The sequence below is a fragment of the Corythoichthys intestinalis genome, chromosome 9 (genome assembly GCF_030265065.1).
Source record: "Corythoichthys intestinalis isolate RoL2023-P3 chromosome 9, ASM3026506v1, whole genome shotgun sequence".
Taxonomy (NCBI): Eukaryota; Metazoa; Chordata; class Actinopteri; order Syngnathiformes; family Syngnathidae; genus Corythoichthys; species Corythoichthys intestinalis.
The window spans coordinates 34,118,974-34,140,398 of NC_080403.1; the positions used below are offsets into that span (position 1 = coordinate 34,118,974).

The window sequence follows — 21,425 nt, forward strand, 5'->3', positions numbered from 1 at the left end:
GGTATTCCCTACACTGCTTGTCAAGTTGCTCGTGCAGCAAAGGGACCAGGCAAAGAGACAGCTGTCCTGTCATTGAAGAAATTCTATATGAGAGAGCCAGTCCCCCTTTGGACATTGAAGACATAAATTGTAGTCAGACAGAAATAAGAATAACGCAAATTACTACTAAATTGTAGGTCTATAAAACTAACTTTTAATGGGTCATGTGTTGAAAATTTTATGTATGCAAATATAAAAAACAGTTTAGTTAAAGAAATATGCTGTTTATTAAAACTACATGCTTGATGCCTACATGCCTTTTGGTTTGTGCTGCTAAATAAACTATCAAAAGTCTTTATATATATATATATATATATATAGTTTATCAATCCACAAAAAATCTGTAAAATTTGTTTTCTATGCATAAATTTTGATACGTGAATACAGAACTAATAAAGTGTGAATGAGCGGTCTTTTTTTATTCAACAAATAGACTTGCGCTGTTGATGTCATGTGACAACCTACATCATGACGTAATACGGAAGTCACTCCGTCAAGATGGCGGCGCCCTTGATGGGCGTGTTTTGATTTCGGTGCCCTGTCAAACAGCCGCACATGTATGTATGCTATGTATTTTGTAAAACGGACGCGAGGAGGAATTGAAAGCAGATTATGGAGAGACGAGAATTCGTCGCGTCCCTCGTGGTATGAATTGTACTTTTGATTTTAATAGATAACGTAATTAGTAATCACCCACTCACTATATCATCTTTCAGCAGACTTGACGGAAGTTTTTGGTTACCGAGACAACACGGAATTATATGTTTCTCAGCTGTTTACTGTCTTTCCAAAATCGTTGCAATTGAAATACCATTAATGTTATTTTGAGAGCTGTATCATTATGATTTCGAGAACATTTTCCGGATCAAATATAGTTCAATTGTATGTTTAAATTCATAATTCAAATCAAGCCAAAAAACACCATTAGGACACGACCAAAGAACGAGGGACTGGAAGATACAAGCGTGGCATTTTAATGTATTGGTCTTTTCATGGTAAACTAAAATTACCACTTCAGCCAATAGGCTAATGCAATGTAAATGCAAATAGTCTAATAAAAGACTGGACTCGACGTTAAGCTTCTCCCCCGAGCCACATTGCACACGATATGACATGTATGATATGTTAAAGTATCATGCGTTGCAAAAAGTTTTGTTTTGTTGCGATGTCATTTACATGTGGAAGAATATCTGCTTATAAAAAAAATGTGGAAAGTATTTGTCAATGAATATGAACTAACCCTCTTCAAAAAATCATGCTAGTTAAGGATGGAGAACATATGCCAATTTAAAAATAATTTCCAGATATTTTATTACAATTTTGTCACATGCATATGTCAAAATGCACCAACCACAAACTGTTAAAAGTAGGCTATGAATCAGCTTTTTGTTGTTAAGGTTTTTATTAACTTTTTGGGGTTGCTGACATACAGTGGAGAGAACAAGTATTTGATACACTGCCAATGGGAAAACCCATTGGCAGTGTATCAAATCCTTGTTCTCCCCACTGTATGTTTGTTTTGAGGGTGTGATTCAACAAGACACGCCTTTCCTTGCGGCCCTCACTACATGTTTTTTGTAATATAATGTAACACGTTTTAATAATTTTGCTCTATTCAGTCAGTGTGTCTTCTGTATTTCACCAATATTTGTATTGCAAACATCTGTTGGTTTAATGCTAACACAAATGAAATGTTTTAGATGGGTTAACAAATAGCATCAGTTTCGCATGATAAAAAAATTACACAATGAATATTGAAAGAAATACGATGGGGGTGGGGGGTCTTTCAACCAATGTAGAATTTTTATCTGCATACATGGAGATCAAGGTGTGCCCAACAGAAGGAGCACGTACTGTGAATCTGGAACATTTTACAGTTTTACTTTTTCCTTTCATTTTTTTTTTTTTGCAAATCTATTCAAATTAATGATAAACTGTAGTGTCATGGATATAAGTATTCACAGCCTTTGCCCACTAAGTTGTTGATAGACCTTTGCATTTATTGCGGCCTCAAGTGTGTTTGAATAAGATGCCACAAGCTTGGTACGCCTATTTTTGGAACCTTACAAATTCCATAAAGTCATTTGGAGATTGTTAGTGCACAGCCATTTTCAGATCTGTCGGACAGACCATGAACAAATTTAGCAAGAATTGGATATGTTTCGGAAAACAGTGCTGATGTGGCTGCTAGGGACATACTGTAACTGTACAGTACACTTACCAGTACCTCTGCTTATTATCCATTTATTTGTGGTTTTATTTCTAGTTCCTATTTTGTTTTTGATTTGACTGTATTGCTGATTTATAGGTGACTTCCATTAGTTTGTGTTTTTATACCTATTTTTCAATTGTGTCTTGCTGATTTTAATGTGATGGAAAACACTCTCAATTACCGTTTGTTGAACTGTGCTATACAAAAAAATTTGCTTTGCCTTTCCATGCCTTATGTTACCTAGGCTGGAGGGTGTGCCGGAATGTGTGTGGATCTCACCCTTTTCCCCCTGGACACCATTAAAACCAGACTGCAAAGCCAGCAAGGCTTCTACAGGGCCGGGGGTTTCAGGGGCATCTATGCAGGTGTCCCATCTGCTGCACTTGGCTCATTCCCTAGTGGTAAGACAGTGATGGGGATTGTAACAAGTGCTGTATTGTTCTATTGACAAGTGAGATAACTGTATAGCTACTTACTACACGATTAGTAGTACATTTATGTTTGTCCCAAACCCAATTTACACAAACATGATTACAGGGATTGAGGCTGATTTAATGAGGGTTTTGTGATTGACCGTTAGGTCTGTGTGGTTTTTCTTGGTTTTAGCGGCTGCCTTTTTTGTCACATATGACTCTGCAAAGACCCTCCTTGGCTCTGGTGGTATCCTAAAAGAACCATCAATGGCTCCAGTCACACACATGCTAGCTGCTTCTTTGGGAGAAATGGTAAGTCTGACCCTGCCACTTTTGTCTCCACACTCTTGTATTTGTCTATATCAGGGGTGTCCAAGCCGATCCTTAAGGGCCGCTGTGGTTCATAGTTTTTTTTTCTACCAATCGAGCACAGACAGTTTAACCGATGAGGTTTCTGCCAAAACAAGCAGCATCTGACTGCAATCAACTGATTACACTTGGTGTTGTCTTTGAATGAAATCCAGCACCCACTGCACCCCTATGTGGAATAGTTTGGACAATCCTCGTCTATATGATTGTGCAACGGACCTATCGCAAAGCCACCCCTCCTTAGAAAACTCAGACAACCCGAGGTTACGTCGACACTAGGACAGATAATTTTCTCAAGGGTATTTTGCCAACTCTTTTTATACCTGTCCACACTTCATTTAAGGTGTGTTTAAGGCTCCCCCGCTTCTGCAAGGTACGCCTGCATTTGCACAAACTACGCATGCGTAGAAAGGAGAAGCCTCATGTGTTACGTCATCGCCCTCGCGGTTTACCTCTGAACCGGAAACTCATTAGGCTAGAAATTTACTACACCTTATAGACCAGGGCTCGGGAACTCCGTCTTGTGATTACTGGTTTTTTTTCGTGATCGCAATTGAACGCATCATGTGGGAGCTCGAGTGAGTGAAGGGTGGGCACGCTCGGCTTTAATGAGCAGTTGCCGAGTTGTGATTGAAATAAATCTTTACAGAAAAGCAACGAAAGCTTGACATCTTTACCTGAGATGTTACAATCGATGCTCAGTGACGTTTTTACCACTTGGAAAATAACAAACAGAAACATATGTTGTGGCACTGCGTATATTTCTTGGAAGCTACAAACTGCAGCATGGAGGGCTTTTGCATAACATTGGCACTCCTGGAAGTGGTGACAGTTTTGACAGGCGGAAATGTCAGCAGTTCATATTAAATCGTGGGTAATGTTACCCGCCTACATTATGCGTCTAACAACTAATCTGGATAATAGCCGCCATGCCATATAGTCCAACTAAACACACGTTTAAGTCCATTATCCGTCCTAGTGTAGACGTAGCCTAAGGCTCTGTCAAATACTCTCAATGACAGATAGCGAGAATTCACATTTTTGAATTTGCACTACCACAGCTGGCAATTCACATGTTTTTAAACTTATGCATGCATTCATTTTGAGCAGATTGGACTATTGCAACGATATATTTACAGGTCTTGATAAAAAAAAAAAAAAAAAAAAAATCAGTCAGGAAGCTGCAGCTAGTACAGAATGCTGCTGCCAGAGTCCTCAAAAATACAAGGAAACTAGACCACATTACACCGGTTTTAAAATCATTACACTGGCTTCCAGTGAGTCAAATGATAGACTATAAAATACTACTGCTCATCTACAAAACACTTAATGGCCTTGGACCAAAATACATGCTTGATTTGTTAGATTCCTATGAAACATCTAGACCCCTAAGGTTGTCTGGAACCGGTCTCCTGTATGTTCTAAGAACAAGAACCAAGCAGGGTGAGGCAGCATTTAGTTACCATGCTCTCACCTCTGAAACAAGTTACCTGAAGGTCTGAAGTATGCTCAAACTGTTAGCTCCTTTAAATCAGGGCCAAAAACACTGCATATAGCACTGCATATCCATAACTGTCTATATATTTCAATCTATTTGCTTTCTATTCCTCTTGTGCTTATCTCCGTTGCTGAATTCAATTATTAGCCGTAGTAGTAGTAATTATTTATTTTTTATTTTTTCGTGATTAAATGTGATTTTTATGTATAAGATTGTCTTTGTTTTTACGTTCTATTGATTTATATATATATATATATCTTCATGTGATGTTAAAAGCACTTTGAATTGCCTTGTGTTGAATTGTGCTATATAAATAAATTTGCCTTGCCTTGCGTTTTAAAAATTAAATGTTTTTATTTTGTTTTATTTGTTTTTAATGAATTTTGTCTAGAAGCAGACAGAGAGGGTTGCAGTATGCAGTTGAGCGGTATGTCAATGGTATTAAACTTTCCAGAGAGGAGACCATTATAATCGAGGCGAAATGCTTCCACTCGCAACTTAAAAACGAGAAACCCCAAATATCTAGCTAACTACTGTATAATGTTATCTACTTAGTAACGTGTTTTGTGTTCTGTCAGATTTTTCTGCTGAAGCTTCAGTGGTGATGAGTAAGCAATCTTTTACATTCAGTTGGATTCTCAATATTATCCAGAGGTGCTAAATAAACAACTTGCATAATAAACATACATGTGCAACATAAATACAGCGTGAATAAACGCTCAAGGCGTTAATGTTGAGAGAGCGGCGTGCAGTGGAGTTAACTGCAGTCACATGCTAGGTGTGTGTGAGGAGAACTTTCCTTCGTGTGCGTCAGTGACCAAGCATAAGTACATATTCCTTTCTTTATAGAAAGTTCGTTGTGCTTACTTTGGACTTTCAGTGCCGGGGTCTTGACAGTTTAAATTTAAGTTATATTTTATTTTATTTGTGTAGTGACAAGCTAGCAAACAAGTAGGCGGTCAAATGTGAGCAAACTAACATTAATAGTTAGGTCTGCCTTTCTACTACATACTATCAAATATATATATAAATATAAATACTTTTGAGCACTTTTAAGTACTTTTGAGCAAGCCTAAGTGTCCTTGGTGACCGTCTTGTCATTCAGTTCTTTATGTGGTCGACGACAGAGCCTTATCCATAGCTGGTGTTTGGCAAGCTTTCTTTTAGGCTTTGAAAAAGGCACAAAAAGACCCCCCCACCCCCGTTCTTTCCAGGTACCTGGTGTCAGAAATACACGTACCCCACGGACAGCGTTAAACTATCAGGGTTTCTGCAACTTAGAAAAAAGAGGTTTTACGTCACGACCACACAGTACATTCCTATGCAACTCTACGGTTGGTGTCTGAGTTTTCTGATTTGGGGGCGTGCATTTCTGATAGCTCCATCGTAGCCATTGGGTCCAACTGGGTGTGTTGAACAGGCTTTCTCTTGGCCACCCTTGCATTTACATCACCTGCCCGGTTAAAAAAAGAAAACCATCTCTTTGACTAATTTACTTTGCCAACTCAGGCACCTCAGACTCTCCAGTAAGTGAAGCAATGTCATTTCCTCCGCCCATCCTGGAAATACCAGTACTCAGCGGGCCACTGGTATTCATATTGACATAAAGGATAACATAGAGGGGTAGGGGGTACGGAAAAGGGGATGCCCCCCTGCTATACCACAGTCCACGGTTTTCTGTATTCATGACTTTGTGATGGATGTACTGTAATTTACCCAAGTTTTGCATGTTTATGAAATGGTGTCACTCCCTGGGAGTCTGTGTCCCTGTGGTGTCTCACACCACAGTGGCTTTCACATTAATCCAAGTTCAGTCAGAACTATTATAACAGAGCTGTCAAGAGTGGATCACCTGAAAAATTGCACCTGGTTTCAACTTTTTGTTGGTTGCTAACTTGCTACTGCTAAAGCCATATGAGCACGAAAGGTGAGGCCAAGTTTGGGACTAACGTGAACCCATTTCCTGCTGTTCGGGATCAAATATTGAAATCCTCAATGGAGCAGAATACTCTCTGCATCCCACTAGTCTGGGTTTTGTGTGCGTTCTCTTCAAAGAGCGTAATCTTCAGGCTTTGCCATGATGAGACTACCTTACTGCTTAGCTGTTTCCAAGGTCTAAATGCCGGTACCGTGATGCAATCATAGCCACATATTGTATCTTCAGCCTTCTCTATTGGTCTGTTTTTAAAGTTATTGCACTTAACGCCTGTTACAAGTGTGACAGCTCAATAAGGTTGAGCTGGTGTAGATGTGATGAAACCAAGAGTCATCGAAGTGTTAGTGGAACAACTGTGTGAAGCAGATGAACAGTTGTGTTAAGTTAAAAAGGAAAGAATCTTTAAAAATCTCTAACATGTGAACAAAAGTATATTTGGAACGATTATGGTGAGGGACATTCGCAGAAGAAGATGTTGGGAGAAGCTTTCACAGGTTAAACAATGTCAGAAAGCCTTCTCTTACCAACCTCCAGTGTCTTGGTCTTTTTGCGACAGTGACACGCATTCATAAAGAATGTGTAAGATGATGGTGGATGTCAGGCTCTATCAGGCTGTTATCCAGCCATTAGATCAAATTTATCTTCATTCCCATTCACTCGACGTCTGGTGTGAAAGCTCATTTGTCAAAGGCAGGCGGCGGCCTTTTCTCCCATCCTTACACCCTTCCACGCACCCCTCCATCCCCTTTCTCTTGCCACACATCTGTGGTAGCCTGTACAGGAAAATATTGTGTGGAGTCCTGGTTGGTAAAACTGGTAGCTACTTGAGGTTGGCTCTGAGAAATAATCCATTTTTGCTTCAGAGCAGCACTGTGCTTTGTGATTTATTGACTGTTGTTTTAAAGTTGGGTGACATGCAGTGACCTCATACCTTTCATTTTTCTTCATGACCTGATTTTTCTTCGCATCCTCCCACATTATTTGTCCTTTATTAGAAATTTATTGAATGAGACTAAGGAAGGTCAAAAGAATTAATGTCTAAATTTAAATTTTTTTTTCTCACCAGGCAGAAAACAGTTACGTAGTTTGTGTCTTGGCTTATGACCTTATCATGATTAAAGTTGCAGAAATGCAGACGGAGAGGGCATTGAGAGTTAAAGGAAATGACTAAGGTATGTTGTTGCAACTGTATACAGTGGTATTGTTCATGGCAAGAATGTTCCAAATTTATTTTAATTTCCCATGGTTTGCCCTTTATTGATTGTCACTTTACCTTGTTTGTGGCCTGCTTTGAAAGTTAATTTTATGGTGCAGCAAACTGTAAATGGAAGGTTAATTCACATGCAGGTTTGGCTGCTCATTTAATGCTACTGTTGGTGGGATAATTATTGGTATTAATTATGGTTATTTTTAGCATTCAGATTCACCCTTAAGATCATGATTGGTCTGTGATGACACTGATACTGCAGATGACCTCTGAAGCAGAATTGAAACCTTAGTCCTTGTCCTATACCAAACTAATGAGATGAGTCCAACCAGTGAAAAATGCTATTTGATCATTTGAAAACTAAGCAACTGAGAAAGTGAGTACGCATTTTGGATTCTGCTTTTCCCTCTGGAAAAAATATTTTAAAACAGCCTACTTTAATCAGGATCCCTTGCCGCATTGTTATCAGAGAGAAAATGTTGACCTACAGTACGTATGTGTGTGAGGTGATTCAAATTCTGGTATGTTATTTTTTTAACAGTGCCAAAGTTGTAGTAGTACATTACATTTTGTAGACATAAGGTGATTTACAGCGTTTCAAAAACCTCCTTGCACAATACAGAGGCTGCTCCAACATTATTGTTTGTATATTTAAATTAATCTCTCTGTTGGAACATCATAATTAAATAATTGCTTGAGGGAGTTCATACCAAGATGGGTGTGTTTTCCTGAATTTTTTACACCAGCAGCATTTCTGTAAATATGCGGTAGTTTAAAGGGGTGTTTCCCCAACCTGTATTTACCACCATACATTGGAATTTTTTACTGTACCCAACCTCATGTCAAAAATGTTAATACACTCATCTTAATTAGCAGGTGTCTACCTTCTTCCTTGTGGAAAAGCATTTATTTGTTTTGCCTGTCGTTGAACGACACTGACAGGAATAGATGATATTTGTAGGTGATGAATAATACTAATAATAAAAGTGAAATTGGACAATGTCTCACGGCGCAACTGATGATCTTTTACAGCAAATTGATCTGTTCCAAGACACTGTTAGGAATTTCTGTTAAAGAGTCCACAAAACACAATGTTTTTCCTTATCTCAAATCTGGGGATTGTCCGTCCCATCATCCTCCATTCTTAATAACTGTATTTTCTTCGATTTGCATTTGTTTTCAGTGATAGCGGTTTGTTAACTGCACACTTTAGATCTGACGGAGTGCCCCCAGATAACTCCCAAATAAAACATGTCCTTGATCTATCTGATCTAAACGCTGGTTTTATCTGCCTACACCTCTCCAGTGACAGGAGAAAATAAAACGTCTTAACTGCAGGCACCTGATTGCAATTTCGTCAGTAATTACATATCATGGACACTTTATTTCTATTAAGCCTCTTTACTGTGACCCTTTGGATGATTGGTCGAGGGAAAACACGACATGAGGTATATTACAAATGGTTACTTGACCAAAGTAATGGAAATGAGATCTTGAAGATGAGAATGCAACTGACTGAAGATCTAGCATGTGTATTTTTGTCCACTTGGTGGTGGTATTGCTCTATGGTTTAAATAGTCTATACCTACAATAAGACATGATCAAGCTCACTTGATTGTATGCAAAGATAAATCAAACAATGAATTAATTTGTGTTTTTGGACGATTGTCATGCAGCACCTTCTGGTTGCATGCTATCACATCAGTTCTTCCTTGCAATCACAAAATATTTCCTATGTCAACTTTTTGTCTGTCGGAAGATGATTGTCAGTTGAGTCCTCTAACAGCTGTTGGTGTTGTTTTACCCTCACATAGTGTTTAAGAGCAATATCCTTAAGGGATAATCTCGTCAAAGTTTGTGAGGACTTGAAGCTAAATCACAAGATGGAGCACAGGGGAAAGGGTCACAATTCATTTTTATTACAACTTCTTCCTCACTCCTTCCCTTGTGTACGGGTGACAGTGGCAGTCTGACATCTGTTCGACTGACTGGAGTCACAGCAGGGCGGCTGACCACAAATGGATCCCTCTCAGGTGCGGCAAAAGTGGGAAATAAAGTCACCAGGTGGACAGCTTTGCCTGCCTTTATGGTAATGGCACTTATAAAGCAGGAACATTCACGTCTATCTCCGCTACCTGTAGGCAGCTCTTTTATGTTTTGGACAAAGGCCCCGAGGTGTGTTCACAGGTGTCCCAATTAAGATGTGTGTTAGTTTGAGTAGTTATGCATGTTGTTGATAACGACACAGTCCGCATGGTGACCTTTTACTTGTTGCTCAGGTGCCGTATCTGATACTGCCATATTTATTTGGTAAAAAAAATATGCCTGATCAAGCACTTGTTTACGTATAACTGCTCTTTTGTGTGGAGCACACAAAGGAAAATGCTGTGTACTGCAAAATGAACAAACTGAAATATGTACAATACTAAAGGAAGTGAGGCGAGCAGAATAAACAAGCATGAATTTATTCTAGGACTGTCAAACGATTAAAATTTTTAATTGAGTTAATCACAGCTTAAAAATTAATTAATCGTAATTAATCGCAATTCAAACCATCTCTTAAATATTCCATATTTTTCTGTAAATTATTGTTGGAATGGAAAGCTAAGACACGAGACGGATATATACATACAACATACTGTACATAAGTACTGTATTTGTTTATTATAACAATACATGCAGAAGATGGCATTAACATTATTAACATTCTTTCTGTTAAAGGGATCCACGGATAGAAAGACTTGTAGTTCTTAAAACATAAATGTTGTAGTTACAAGTTATTGTCATGCCATGTCATTTCCTGTTTTATTTTGAAGGCTTTACCCTCCTCGTGTCTGCGTACTTGCCCTTCCTCTGGTCACCTAATCACCTATTGTTTCCACCTGTTCCCCATTACCCCCTGTGTATATATTGCCTTAGTTTCCCTTGTCTTGTGCAGAAGTGTCTTTCATGTAAGGTCAGTCACATCAGCCTCTCGCCATAGCTATCATAGTTATTCTGTACTTTATCCTCCATTTGGAGTGCTTTGTGTTTGTAACTTTTGATCCTAGCCAGCTTGAATTTTTCCTCCTTTCGGAGCGCTTTATGTTTTTGCCTTACCTGCCGTTTGGAGCGCTTTGTGTTTGAAACCTTATTTTGTTTCTAGTCATCCTGATTCATTCCTCCGTTGGAGCGCTTTTTGTTTGTACTTTATCTCATCCCCGCATGTCAGCGGAAGAACCTGTTTTCAAAATAAAGTTTTGCCTGAACCTCCGCAGCTGAGTCCGCCTCGTCATCTCGGCCTGACAGTTATAGTAATTTTATATTAAAACCCCTCTTAATGTTTTCGTTTTAATAAAATTTGTAAAATTTTCAATAAAAAGTAGAGGTAATATAATAAGAATAAAAATAACAATAATAAGAATAGAGTGACCAAAGTCTGAGTAAGTTTTATCTGTATTTTTCTGAGCTATTTTGATTAGGAATGCAAGTTCTCTTTGCATAGTTTAACTGTGTGTTTAGGGCCTCATTAATACAGATTGAAGTGCTTTTCTTTTTTTGAACATTACTTTTTTTTGAGAGATAGGAATATTATTTTTGTTGTGCTTCCACTAAATCATACTTATGTTTGTTGTGAAGGAGTTGCCGAAGCTTATGCGAATAAACGGCGCGGTCCAATGAATGCCTGTGTCCACTTGCCTTTATAACATATATATCTCTGTACATATCTTACCCAAAATACAACAAGAGAGACATAATTGCCACTAAAAGAAAGTAAACTTACAGAAATATGTGTGGAGCACAAATAGCACAATGCAACAGCATAAACGTCTCACAACTACTAATTCTCCTACTATTACGAGGAATAACATTAGTATGGAACGGCGCTGCCCCCAAGCGGCCGGTGGCATTCTTTTCACTCTCAATGTGCATAAACTTGTAATCTGTTTGAGGCAATGCGTGAGCGGGTCATTCCGTGCATGCGTTAATTGCGTCAAATATTTTAACGTGATTAATTAAAAAAAATACCGCCCGTTAACGCGATAAATTGGACAGCCCTAATTTATTCACATATGACTTTTTCTTCCGTTACTATGCAATGAAAATAACGTGATCGTTGTAAATAGTGATGCACGATAATACATTATTCAACCGATATCGATAACCGATAATTTCCTGCCCCTTCCACCCGATAACCGATAATGTCACGCCGATAATTCTATTCAAATATGTATGTAAAATTTTAAAAGCTATTCAAAGATCAAATGTTACTGTGCAAAAATGTAATTTAGTGCTATTTTTTCCCACATCAAATGTGAACAAGTAGTAAATTCCAACAACTAAACAATGGCAATGACGTTGTGTAATGGTAAGCTTTTGGCAACAATTACTTAGAGAGTAAACACCCAAGTTGCACAAAAATGGAGTAAAAGTAAGCCATTCCTAACATATATCACATTACTACACTGCAAAAACACCTCCTTAAAACTAGCAGAATTGGACAAAACTGTTGATTGCGCACATTTGGAGGCTAAATCAAGTATATAATTATCGGATTGCATTATCGGTTGAATTTCGTTTTATCTGGATTATCTGTGTGATGTCATAATTGCCATTATCGGTCGATAATTATCGGTGACCGATATTATCGTGCATCACTAGTTGTAAATAAAAAGTTTTTCACAATACATTTAATTTGTTTTATTCCATCCTGTAGGTGGCGTGTCTCATCAGAGTGCCCGCAGAAGTTGTGAAGCAAAGGACACAAGCGTCTCCTTCATTCAGCACATACCACATGCTTGTGGCTTCACTCAAAGAAGAGGTACTGTTGGAGAGGCATTTTATCCATTATTTAAAACTTGTTTTCCCAATATTTTAAACATTGTCCTGCATAGTTCACTGAAAATATTGAGCTATCCATAACATCTTAAATAGACTCTTCAACAATGTCAATACATATGGTGAAAAACACTCAGGTGGCTTGAAGTTCCGCTCTGAGACCCCCAATTTGGCCAAATTTCACAATTGTCCTATATACATTTGTAATACATCATTGGAAAGCTTAAAATCTCTATTTTCTGGTGGAAGAAAAAATTTAAGCAGGAGGGCATTGAAAGAAAAAAAAAAACCCTCCTAAACCCTAACTCGAGGTGAGAGTATGAAAGCATAATTAGAGACACCATGATTTTACCTAGATATTATCGCGTACTTACCTAATTTCAGTCCAAAAACTCTGTGTAGCATGTATCATAGAGTGTCAAGACACAGCTGTGAATGGCCACAGCTGGACTTTTTGGGGATTTTATGGGTGAAACACGGTACTATAACAAGGGTCTAGACGCAGAAATCGCAGACATCAAGGAGTAGTCGAGATCTTCTTTTTCAAATATTTACCCTTTAAAAATTTTTTTCCCAATTTTTCTTCGTTTGGATCGATTATTAATCATCTAAAATATCAGGGAAGATGCGACTGTAATAAAAAAAAAAAAAAAAAATAATTAAGCGATAGTTAGGAGGTAGATATCAGTGACCTAGTTACAGACACCATTTTTTTCACTATGACTTAATTTGTTTAGAAGTTTAAAATATGCAAGTGAATAATTTTTTAAAGTCATTTTTTTCCCACGCTAAATATTAGACATCAATTAATGATTCAAAGCTAAAAATGATGGACATTTCAAATAATAAATATAATTACTTACCTTCTTTTCATGGCGGGGTGGAAACAAAAGCGGTTGTGTGGTCTCTGTAAACGGGGGTCTCCAGGGTAAAACTGACAAATTAAAAATAGTTCGGGGGCTTAATGCGCCATGAAACTGCTATGGCAGCATATAGGCATATTGTTCTATCAAACACAATTGTTCTTTTGGCTTAAAATACAGCAATTTATTTTAAAGAGGAGCCTTGTCTGTGCTTTCTTCCATATGCATAGTAAAAAGGGTTTTTTTGATCAACAGAAACATTCATTCCTGCTGACTGCCCTTTTACTTCCATCTTGCAGGATTTATAACTGCCGATTGTTATCAGTTAATTAAAAAAGTATTCAGCATTTCCCCCCCAAAAAAACATTCAAGGCCAGTTTAGGACTAATTACTATATCTGTTTATTGTGTTATTGGGTATTAATTAAAAAATCTAGTTAAAAGTACGTTGCATATTTTTTCTTACCAGTAGACGTTATTTGTATCTTCATTCCTGTTTTTGTACATCTGATTAAACAGGGTGTTCGAGGCTTATACAGAGGATTTGGAAGTACAGTTCTCCGAGAGGTAGGACGTTTTCTCTTTTCTCATTCTTTTTTTTATATTGAGGCCAAGTATTTATTAATCCAATGACTCCATTCAATGGTATATCTTTATTGAAAATGTACCATACTTAAGTTTTCATTAGGAGATTTTAACTAACGTATTGACTGATTTTATATAACTATTTACCTAGAACCGATTCAGAGTCTACCTGCGTACTGCCTATAGTTAGCTGGGGTTGGATCCAGTACCCCAGTGACCCTCGTAAGAATAAGCGGCTTGGAAAATGAATGAATGAATGAATGAATTTTTACCTGGATAGTTATTATTTGTGAACTAAATCATGATTCGTTTAAATTGTTAATCCGATTAGTCTGACATCAAACTTTATTAGGAAGTATGTTAATAATTTATTGCATTGTAAATTAAAAAAAGCAAGTGAGGGAAAAAAAAAACCCCAATCACGTTTTTTAGAATGTCTTCCAGAAAATATATTTTTATTCATTTCCTTCGGTCGAAAGTTTCTTCAGTCAAATCTCTCAAAATTCATTTCCGCACCAGCTATTCAGTGTATGACTAAGAAAATAAGAAAGACATCTGGGGCACAAAGAAGTATATGAAGGTGACACTTGTCTTTATGGGATTTTTTTTGTTTGTTTTGTTTTTTTGTAGAGGTGGTAGAGGGCGTAATCTAGTCCCCTCTGCTGTACTAGCCTGTACTTATTTTCTGCCTCACTAAACTGATGTTATTCACGCAAATTCCATCTGGACAGCTGGGGGGGAAAAGGACAACAAGACACTGTGATTTCTCAGAGGGACTCAGAATAAATGAATACATTTGTAGCCTGGCACACGACCTGCATGCATACTAACACAGGCAGATGAATCGCGGTGGTGGCAGCAGGGATATGTGGCTCAGCAACAGCAAAGGATCCTATGTGGTGATTGGCTTTGACGTTTGTCTGGAAGGTAATCCATTTTCTCTCTGCCCCCTTCGCAAGCCACCTCTCTCGTTTGGCCAAGCGTCTCTGTTAATATAAGTTCATGTGCCGTGGCTTATTGCGTTCCTCTTTTGCCTGACAACTAATTGGGGTCCTACCTGTGCTATATATTCACTACACGGCCCTCAGAAAACATTTTTGATCAGCATTATACCACATTAGGGGATGCAAGTGGAATGAGCATGGGATGGAGCTACATAAGTCTGAAGTCTGTGGGTCTTGGTTTACAAAGTAACACCAACTGAAGTTTTAAGATAATAGTGCTTTATGTATTTTAAACAATGGTTTTCTTTGCAAAAATATTTTTCCTTAGTACCCCATATTGTTTAGCTCTGATTTGTCAAAGGTGCATATTGCACCAATACTAATAAAGGATCAAATAATGATGGGCCAACGGTGAGCCTCGATTTTGTCTGAGCTGGAGCTAGTTGGCGCGTTCCTGCTGCCAATTTGGCTGCGTCTTGTCCCTTATATCTCTCTTAAGCTCTTTTCACACTAGTGGCAACCGAATCTTAGTCCCACAGCAATGAGAGGCCTGTATATGAAACACTCTGCTTACCGTTTGACTATGACATAATAGTGCTTCGTGGCTGCTTGGTCCTTTGACTCTGGAAACGTGACAACAGATGATTACAGGTTGACTTGATTGTAGAAAGGTTCAGCCATTTTTATACAAGATATTAGAAGGTTTATTTTTCGTAATATATAGTGCTGGCCAAAAGTATTAGCACCCTTGCAATTCTGTCAGATACCGTCATGCTCAATTTCTCCCAGAAAATGATACCAATTACGAATGCTTTGGTAGTAATATCTTCATTTATTTTTCTTGCAATGAAAAAAACACAAACGAGAATTTTTTTTTTCTTTTAATTATTATAATTTTGCACAAAACTTCAAAAATGGGCCGGACAAAAGTATTGGCACCCTCAGCCTAAAACCTTTAGACAAAATAATTGCGAACAACCGCTTCCGGTATTCATCAATGAGATTCTTTTCTTATAATGCTCTGCTGGAATTTTAGACCATTCTTCTATGGCCAACTGCTCCAGGTTTCTGAGATCTGAAGGGTGCCTTCTCCAAACTGCCATTTTCAGATCTCTCCACAGGTGTTCTAGGGGATTCAGGTCTGGACTCATTGCTGGCCACTTTAGAAGTCTCCTGTACTTTCTCTCAATCCATTTTCTAGTTCTTTTTAAGTGTGTTATGGGCAGGGCCGACCCAGGCCATTTGGGGGCCCTAAGCAAAATAATGCAAAGGGGCCCATATTTTTGGCCCACCATTTCGTCACAGTATACTGTGAAACCCATACATGCAATCCAACCCATATGTCCATATTGTGTATATTAATCAGATTTTGTTGCACTGCATACTTCAAACCTCTCACCCCAAATGATTGTCAGTACTTACAGTAGATAGCGCCAAACCTTTTTCTAAAAGAGGAAAGAAAGAAGTTAAGGAAGAACTTTTATTTTTTTAAGGTTGTAATCAAGTCTCAAAACTCACAAAAGTCAAAGCAAACTGTAGTAAACAAAATAGAATACAAATTAAACAATTGCCAGATTGGGGGGCCCCTTGTGGTCGGGGGACCCCTAGTGGTCAGGGGCCTTAAGCAGCTGCATAGTCTGCGTATAGGCTGGGCTGGTTATGGGTCATTGTCCTGCTGGAAGACCCACGACTCTGAGCCAGACCCAGCTTTCTCACACTGGGCCCTACATTATGCTGCAAAATTTGTTGGTAGTCTTCAGATTTCATAATGCCATGCACACAGTCAAGCAGTCCAGTGCCAGAGGTACCAAACAACCCCAAAAGGGAACCTTAGTCATGTTTGACCGTGTTCTTTTCTTTGAAGGCCTCTTTTTGTTCCATGTAAACTCCATGTGAATGCATTTTCCAAAAAAAGCTTGACTTTTGTCTCATCTGACCAGGGAACATTTTTCCAAAACATTTTTGGCTTTGTCAGGTAAGTTTTGGAAAAGTCCAGCCTGGCTTTTTATGTCTCTGGGTCAGAAGTGGGGTCTTCCTAGGTATCCTACCATAGAGTCCGTTTTCATTCAGACGCCGACTGATAGTATAGGTTGACACTGTTGTACCCTCGGCCTGCAGGACAGCTTGAACTTGTTTGGGTGTTAGTTGAGGTTCTTTATCCACCATCCGCACAATCTTTTGCTGAAATCTCTCATCAATTTTTCTTTTCCATCTACATCTAGGGAGGTTAGCCACAGTGCTATGGGCTTTACACTACTTATTGATGACACTGCGCACGGTAGAAACAGGAACATTCAGGTCTTTGGAGATGAACTTGTAGCCTTGGGATTGCCCATGCTTCCTCACAATTTTGCTTCTCTAGTCCTCAGACCGTTCTTTGGTCTTCTTTCTTTTCCCCATGCTCAATGTGGTACACACAAGGACACAGGACAGAGGTTGAGTCAACTTTAATCCATTTTCACTGGCTGCAAGTGTGATTTAGTTATTGCCACCACCTGTTATATGCCACAGGTAAGTAACAGGTGCTGTTAATTACACAAATTAGAGAAGCATCACATGTTTTTTCAAAGGGTGCCAATACTTTTGTCCGGCCCATTTTTGGAGTTTTGTGTAAAATGGTATTTATTTAATTTTTTCCCCATTCTCTTATGTGTTTTTGCATTGCAAGCAAAATCAATGATGATATTACTACCAAAGCATTTGTAATTGTAATCATTTTCTGGGAGAAATTGAGCATTATCTGACAGAATCGCAGGGGTGCCAATACTTTTGGCCAGCACTGTAGTATGTCACAATGACAAACTGTCAATTTATTGTTTGGTTGAAAACATTTTGGGTTTTGGTCTTGAGAAAAAGTTTGAGATAGTTACACTACATTACAACACTCACTGAAATATATTTTGCTTAATTAGAAGGATATTTATTTTATTATTTTTTATTTTATTTTTTAACTATACCTCGTAACATAAAATGCTTATTTAAAACCTGTCCCCTTTCCTGTGCATCAGCTTTTATAAATCAGTATCATACTCTTTTATACAGTACTCCAATTTTGGTTTGTACTAGGGGAGCACAATATATCGTTTGAACGTCGCTGTCGCGATGTGCGCATGCGCAACAGTCCCATCGCAGGACGTGCTACTGTTGCAGTTTGCAGATACATAGTCTCCTGGGTCCCTATTATACACAGCAAACTTCATCATTCACAGATGAACACTTTTAGCCTGGATTAAACAGTATTATATGAATACAATGTTGTCATGGTGAGTCAACCAAAGTCTTCCCAAACAGCTATTTAAGTCATCTGGTGATAATTCTTCTAGTTTTAAGATCTATATTTCAATATAGCCTATCGCAAAATTCCAAATACTCCCAATGTAAGTTTTTTCCAATATTGTTCAGCCCTAAACCCTAGCATGAATTAACTTTGTTTCTGAGAATGCCACATTACAATTCAGAGGAAACAGGAGGTGGAAATTAAGGCAAGAGCAAAATACAAAACAGTGAAAAATTGGAACAACAAATCACACAAATGACTGTAATACAGTATATTTGTGATGTAGTGACAACATCAACAGTACAGACAATATCAAGATTGTTTTTGCCAGAATCAAATTGAACACCCACATTTTTTGAGCTGTTGCCATTTCTTGATAGACAGGGGGAAAAACCTGACCTTGTACTCCATCACGTTACGCTTTGTGGTACTTAAGCTTTTTTTTATTTGTATTTTTTTTTTTTATTATTATTTTTTTTTTTACACTATTACCTACACACACAAAAAAAAACAAAGGAAAAACAAACAAACGAGCACACAATGAAGGAAAAAAACTGGTTGAAACGATTGACATCACATTTTTGTGCAATAGATGATTAGAAATAATGCTGTACATTTTTTTTTTTACCTTTTACTTTACCTTGCTGTACCGCTGGGTGGCAGGCTAAGCTCAATATTGTACAGAAATATGTTCAGTCTTTCTCCCTCATTTCTTCCTTAGTTCTGCATCACCCAATCACACCTCAGTTTTGAGTTTCAGCTACTTCAATTAATATTTTGATCTAAAGCTCTGTAAGGTGACGTTCAATTTTATATAAATTGCACCAATTTATAATGGAGTAATGAGTCGGAGATGAGCTATTAGATCATTTATTGGTGTAGTGGATATGATGACTGTGGCTGTAAGTGAAACTGGCAGTTTGAGGCACCTTGAACCCCAGTTGATTGACTATTGAGTGCAGTCTATCTACACTATCAAGTTCTTACAATATTAAATGCAGCAAAACAATTCAGATAGAAATGCAGCGGTGTTAACTCAGGTTACTAAGAAAAATTTCTTCCTGTATTCTCTTTACTCTAAGAATTTTTCATGATACATAATCTGAATATTAATCAAAGTTTAGCCTCAAACAGCTTTGACCTGGGAACTCGTCGTGCTATATACAGAACGTCAAGTGACTGGACCTGGAAAACAGGTTAGACTTAATAGTGACTGCTGCTGCAACTAGAATTACTATGTGTTGATGACATATTGGTTTGAACCTGAACTTGCTAAACCTTTGTTTGAGGACAAAGGTTAAATGCTTTTGCATTATTTATTCATAAAAGTATAACATACAGTTTGCAAACTGAATGATGTGTGCTACTGTGCTACCTTATCTGTTTGCACTTTCAGTAGTGAGTAGCCAAGATGCCTGAGATGACCTGTTGACTTTTGGTGATAAGGCCCTTCCCCTGACTTGACCTAACAAAGTGTGGCTGGGTGCCTTTCTGTGATCTGCACATATGATAAAGGTGTGGCTAACATTTATTGCACATACACTAAATGTGTTCTTTAAATGTCTACACGGACACTTTTGTAATCTATGACCTATCCAGATCCTTTTGGTTTCCTTGATTGTACTTTTTAATTGTCCATGAGTCATTTAACCCCCATATAACTAGCAGTAGTGTCCATGTAGAGTTATTCAAGCAGATGTGCAGGGGTTAGCTTCGATGCCAGTAGTAGAATAGTTCGCCCACCCCTGTTCTATCCTGTTAGGCCGCCACACGTGTTCTCTGCATGGTGCAAAATTGGCTCTGGGAGACTGCAAGACTGTTCTGAATAATGCAGTTGAAGATTTTTCCCCTAAGATCTTTGGATCACATTTAGATCATGTAAAGTCGATTTATCATCTTTTCTTTGGATGTCATTTGAAAAGCAAGATGTGTCTAAACTTAAGCAGTAGGCAACACCGAGTAAATACAGTATGACCTTCATGTGAAAGGAGATTGCACAAGTATTTAAGTACGCAAATCTCGCATTTCTTTGGCCTCAGATAATAAAGAAAAGAATGAAAGAACTTAAACAGGAAAAAAATGACACCCCTTACACGTGCACCCATTGTGTGACAAATGTGACATTAGTCATGCCATGAGCGTACAGCACATAACTGCTGATACACACAGAACAGGAAAAAAGTAGCTAAGAAAATCGGCACACATGCTTTATAGTTTCTGAACCTGAGACACAGATGAAGCCCACTTCACATCCAGGGTCATTTAAAGCTTGTTTCTCCTAAAGCCGCACGTAGCACGGTGGGTAGCCAATGTGTGACGAGTAGGCAGGACAATCTGAGATCATTTTGATTTGCTTAAATAGTATTGGGATTCAAAAAAGTCTGACATCGATAATTTTGCCTACATTCAGTAAATATTGGCTTTTATTTACATTTTCTTCCCCACAGTTGCACATCAAAAAGGAAATACCCGTCTTTTAATTTTAACCTTTAAGGGTAAAACAAGATTCTTTCTGGTGGGATGCACAAGATCAAGGTGTTGTGTTAAGAGTTTCTACTGCATTCTAGATCCTGACCTTTTTGGTGTGGGAAATGTCATGCTAGTTAGTATTGGGGATATTAACTTTCAGGCTATGTATTCATGTAGTATCTTTGGGCTATGTTTTCTTCCCGAAAGGGTTGTTCCGTCAATCCATGTGAAAAACCTTCAATGTCTTGCTTGTGTTTTTTAATATCTGACAGGAGAGTTGTGGTAGGTGGAAGGATGTTGCTTTTTGGAAGTAGGTTTAGAGAAAGCTAGACCAGAAGTGGATTTGATGTGACGTCTAAGAAAATTATTTTCATGAATATGCCAAACCAGACTGAGGGTGATGCACCTTCCGTAATCAGGTTAGGCTATGAAAATAATCTTATAATTATTGTTTGAATGTAAAAGATCATTACATAAAGAGTTACATAGTCATTTGTGTGCTCCAACCATTATTATCAGACACAGACAGTCATTTGAGGCTCTCCAGATGCAGCACCTGTAGTGGCAACCGAACCTGTCCCTCTATCTTGAACCTCCACAATCCAACCCCTCCTCTTCCTGCTCGAACATTATGCCTGCCCCCTTTATCCTTGTCTCAACCATCATCTTGCTCGCAGGGGCACTAACGACCCAGCAGCATCTGGAACAAAACGCTTGAAAGTCAAGGGGCAAGCTGTGATGTCACTGCTTAATGTCCAGTGGAAGAAAGAAATATAAAGTGTCAGTCGCAGCCAGA

At 38.3% G+C, this 21,425-nt stretch overlaps 1 protein-coding gene across 4 annotated transcripts in view; it reads left to right on the top strand.

The window, feature by feature from the left end:
- Positions 1–536: 536 nt before the first annotated feature.
- Positions 537–21,425, top strand: part of slc25a26 (solute carrier family 25 member 26) — a 99,510-nt gene continuing 78,621 nt past the window's right edge. For all 4 annotated transcript variants that reach the window (XR_009064303.1, XR_009064304.1, XM_057844802.1 and 1 more), the window contains exons 1-5: positions 537–684; positions 2,496–2,652; positions 2,858–2,976; positions 12,371–12,475; positions 13,874–13,921. Coding sequence is in view for 2 of the 4 variants with exons in the window: in XM_057844802.1 (XP_057700785.1) it covers positions 652–684; positions 2,496–2,652; positions 2,858–2,976; positions 12,371–12,475; positions 13,874–13,921 (462 nt within the window). In the remaining 2 variants the exon portion in view is untranslated. The remainder of the gene's footprint in view (positions 685–2,495; positions 2,653–2,857; positions 2,977–12,370; positions 12,476–13,873; positions 13,922–21,425) is intronic.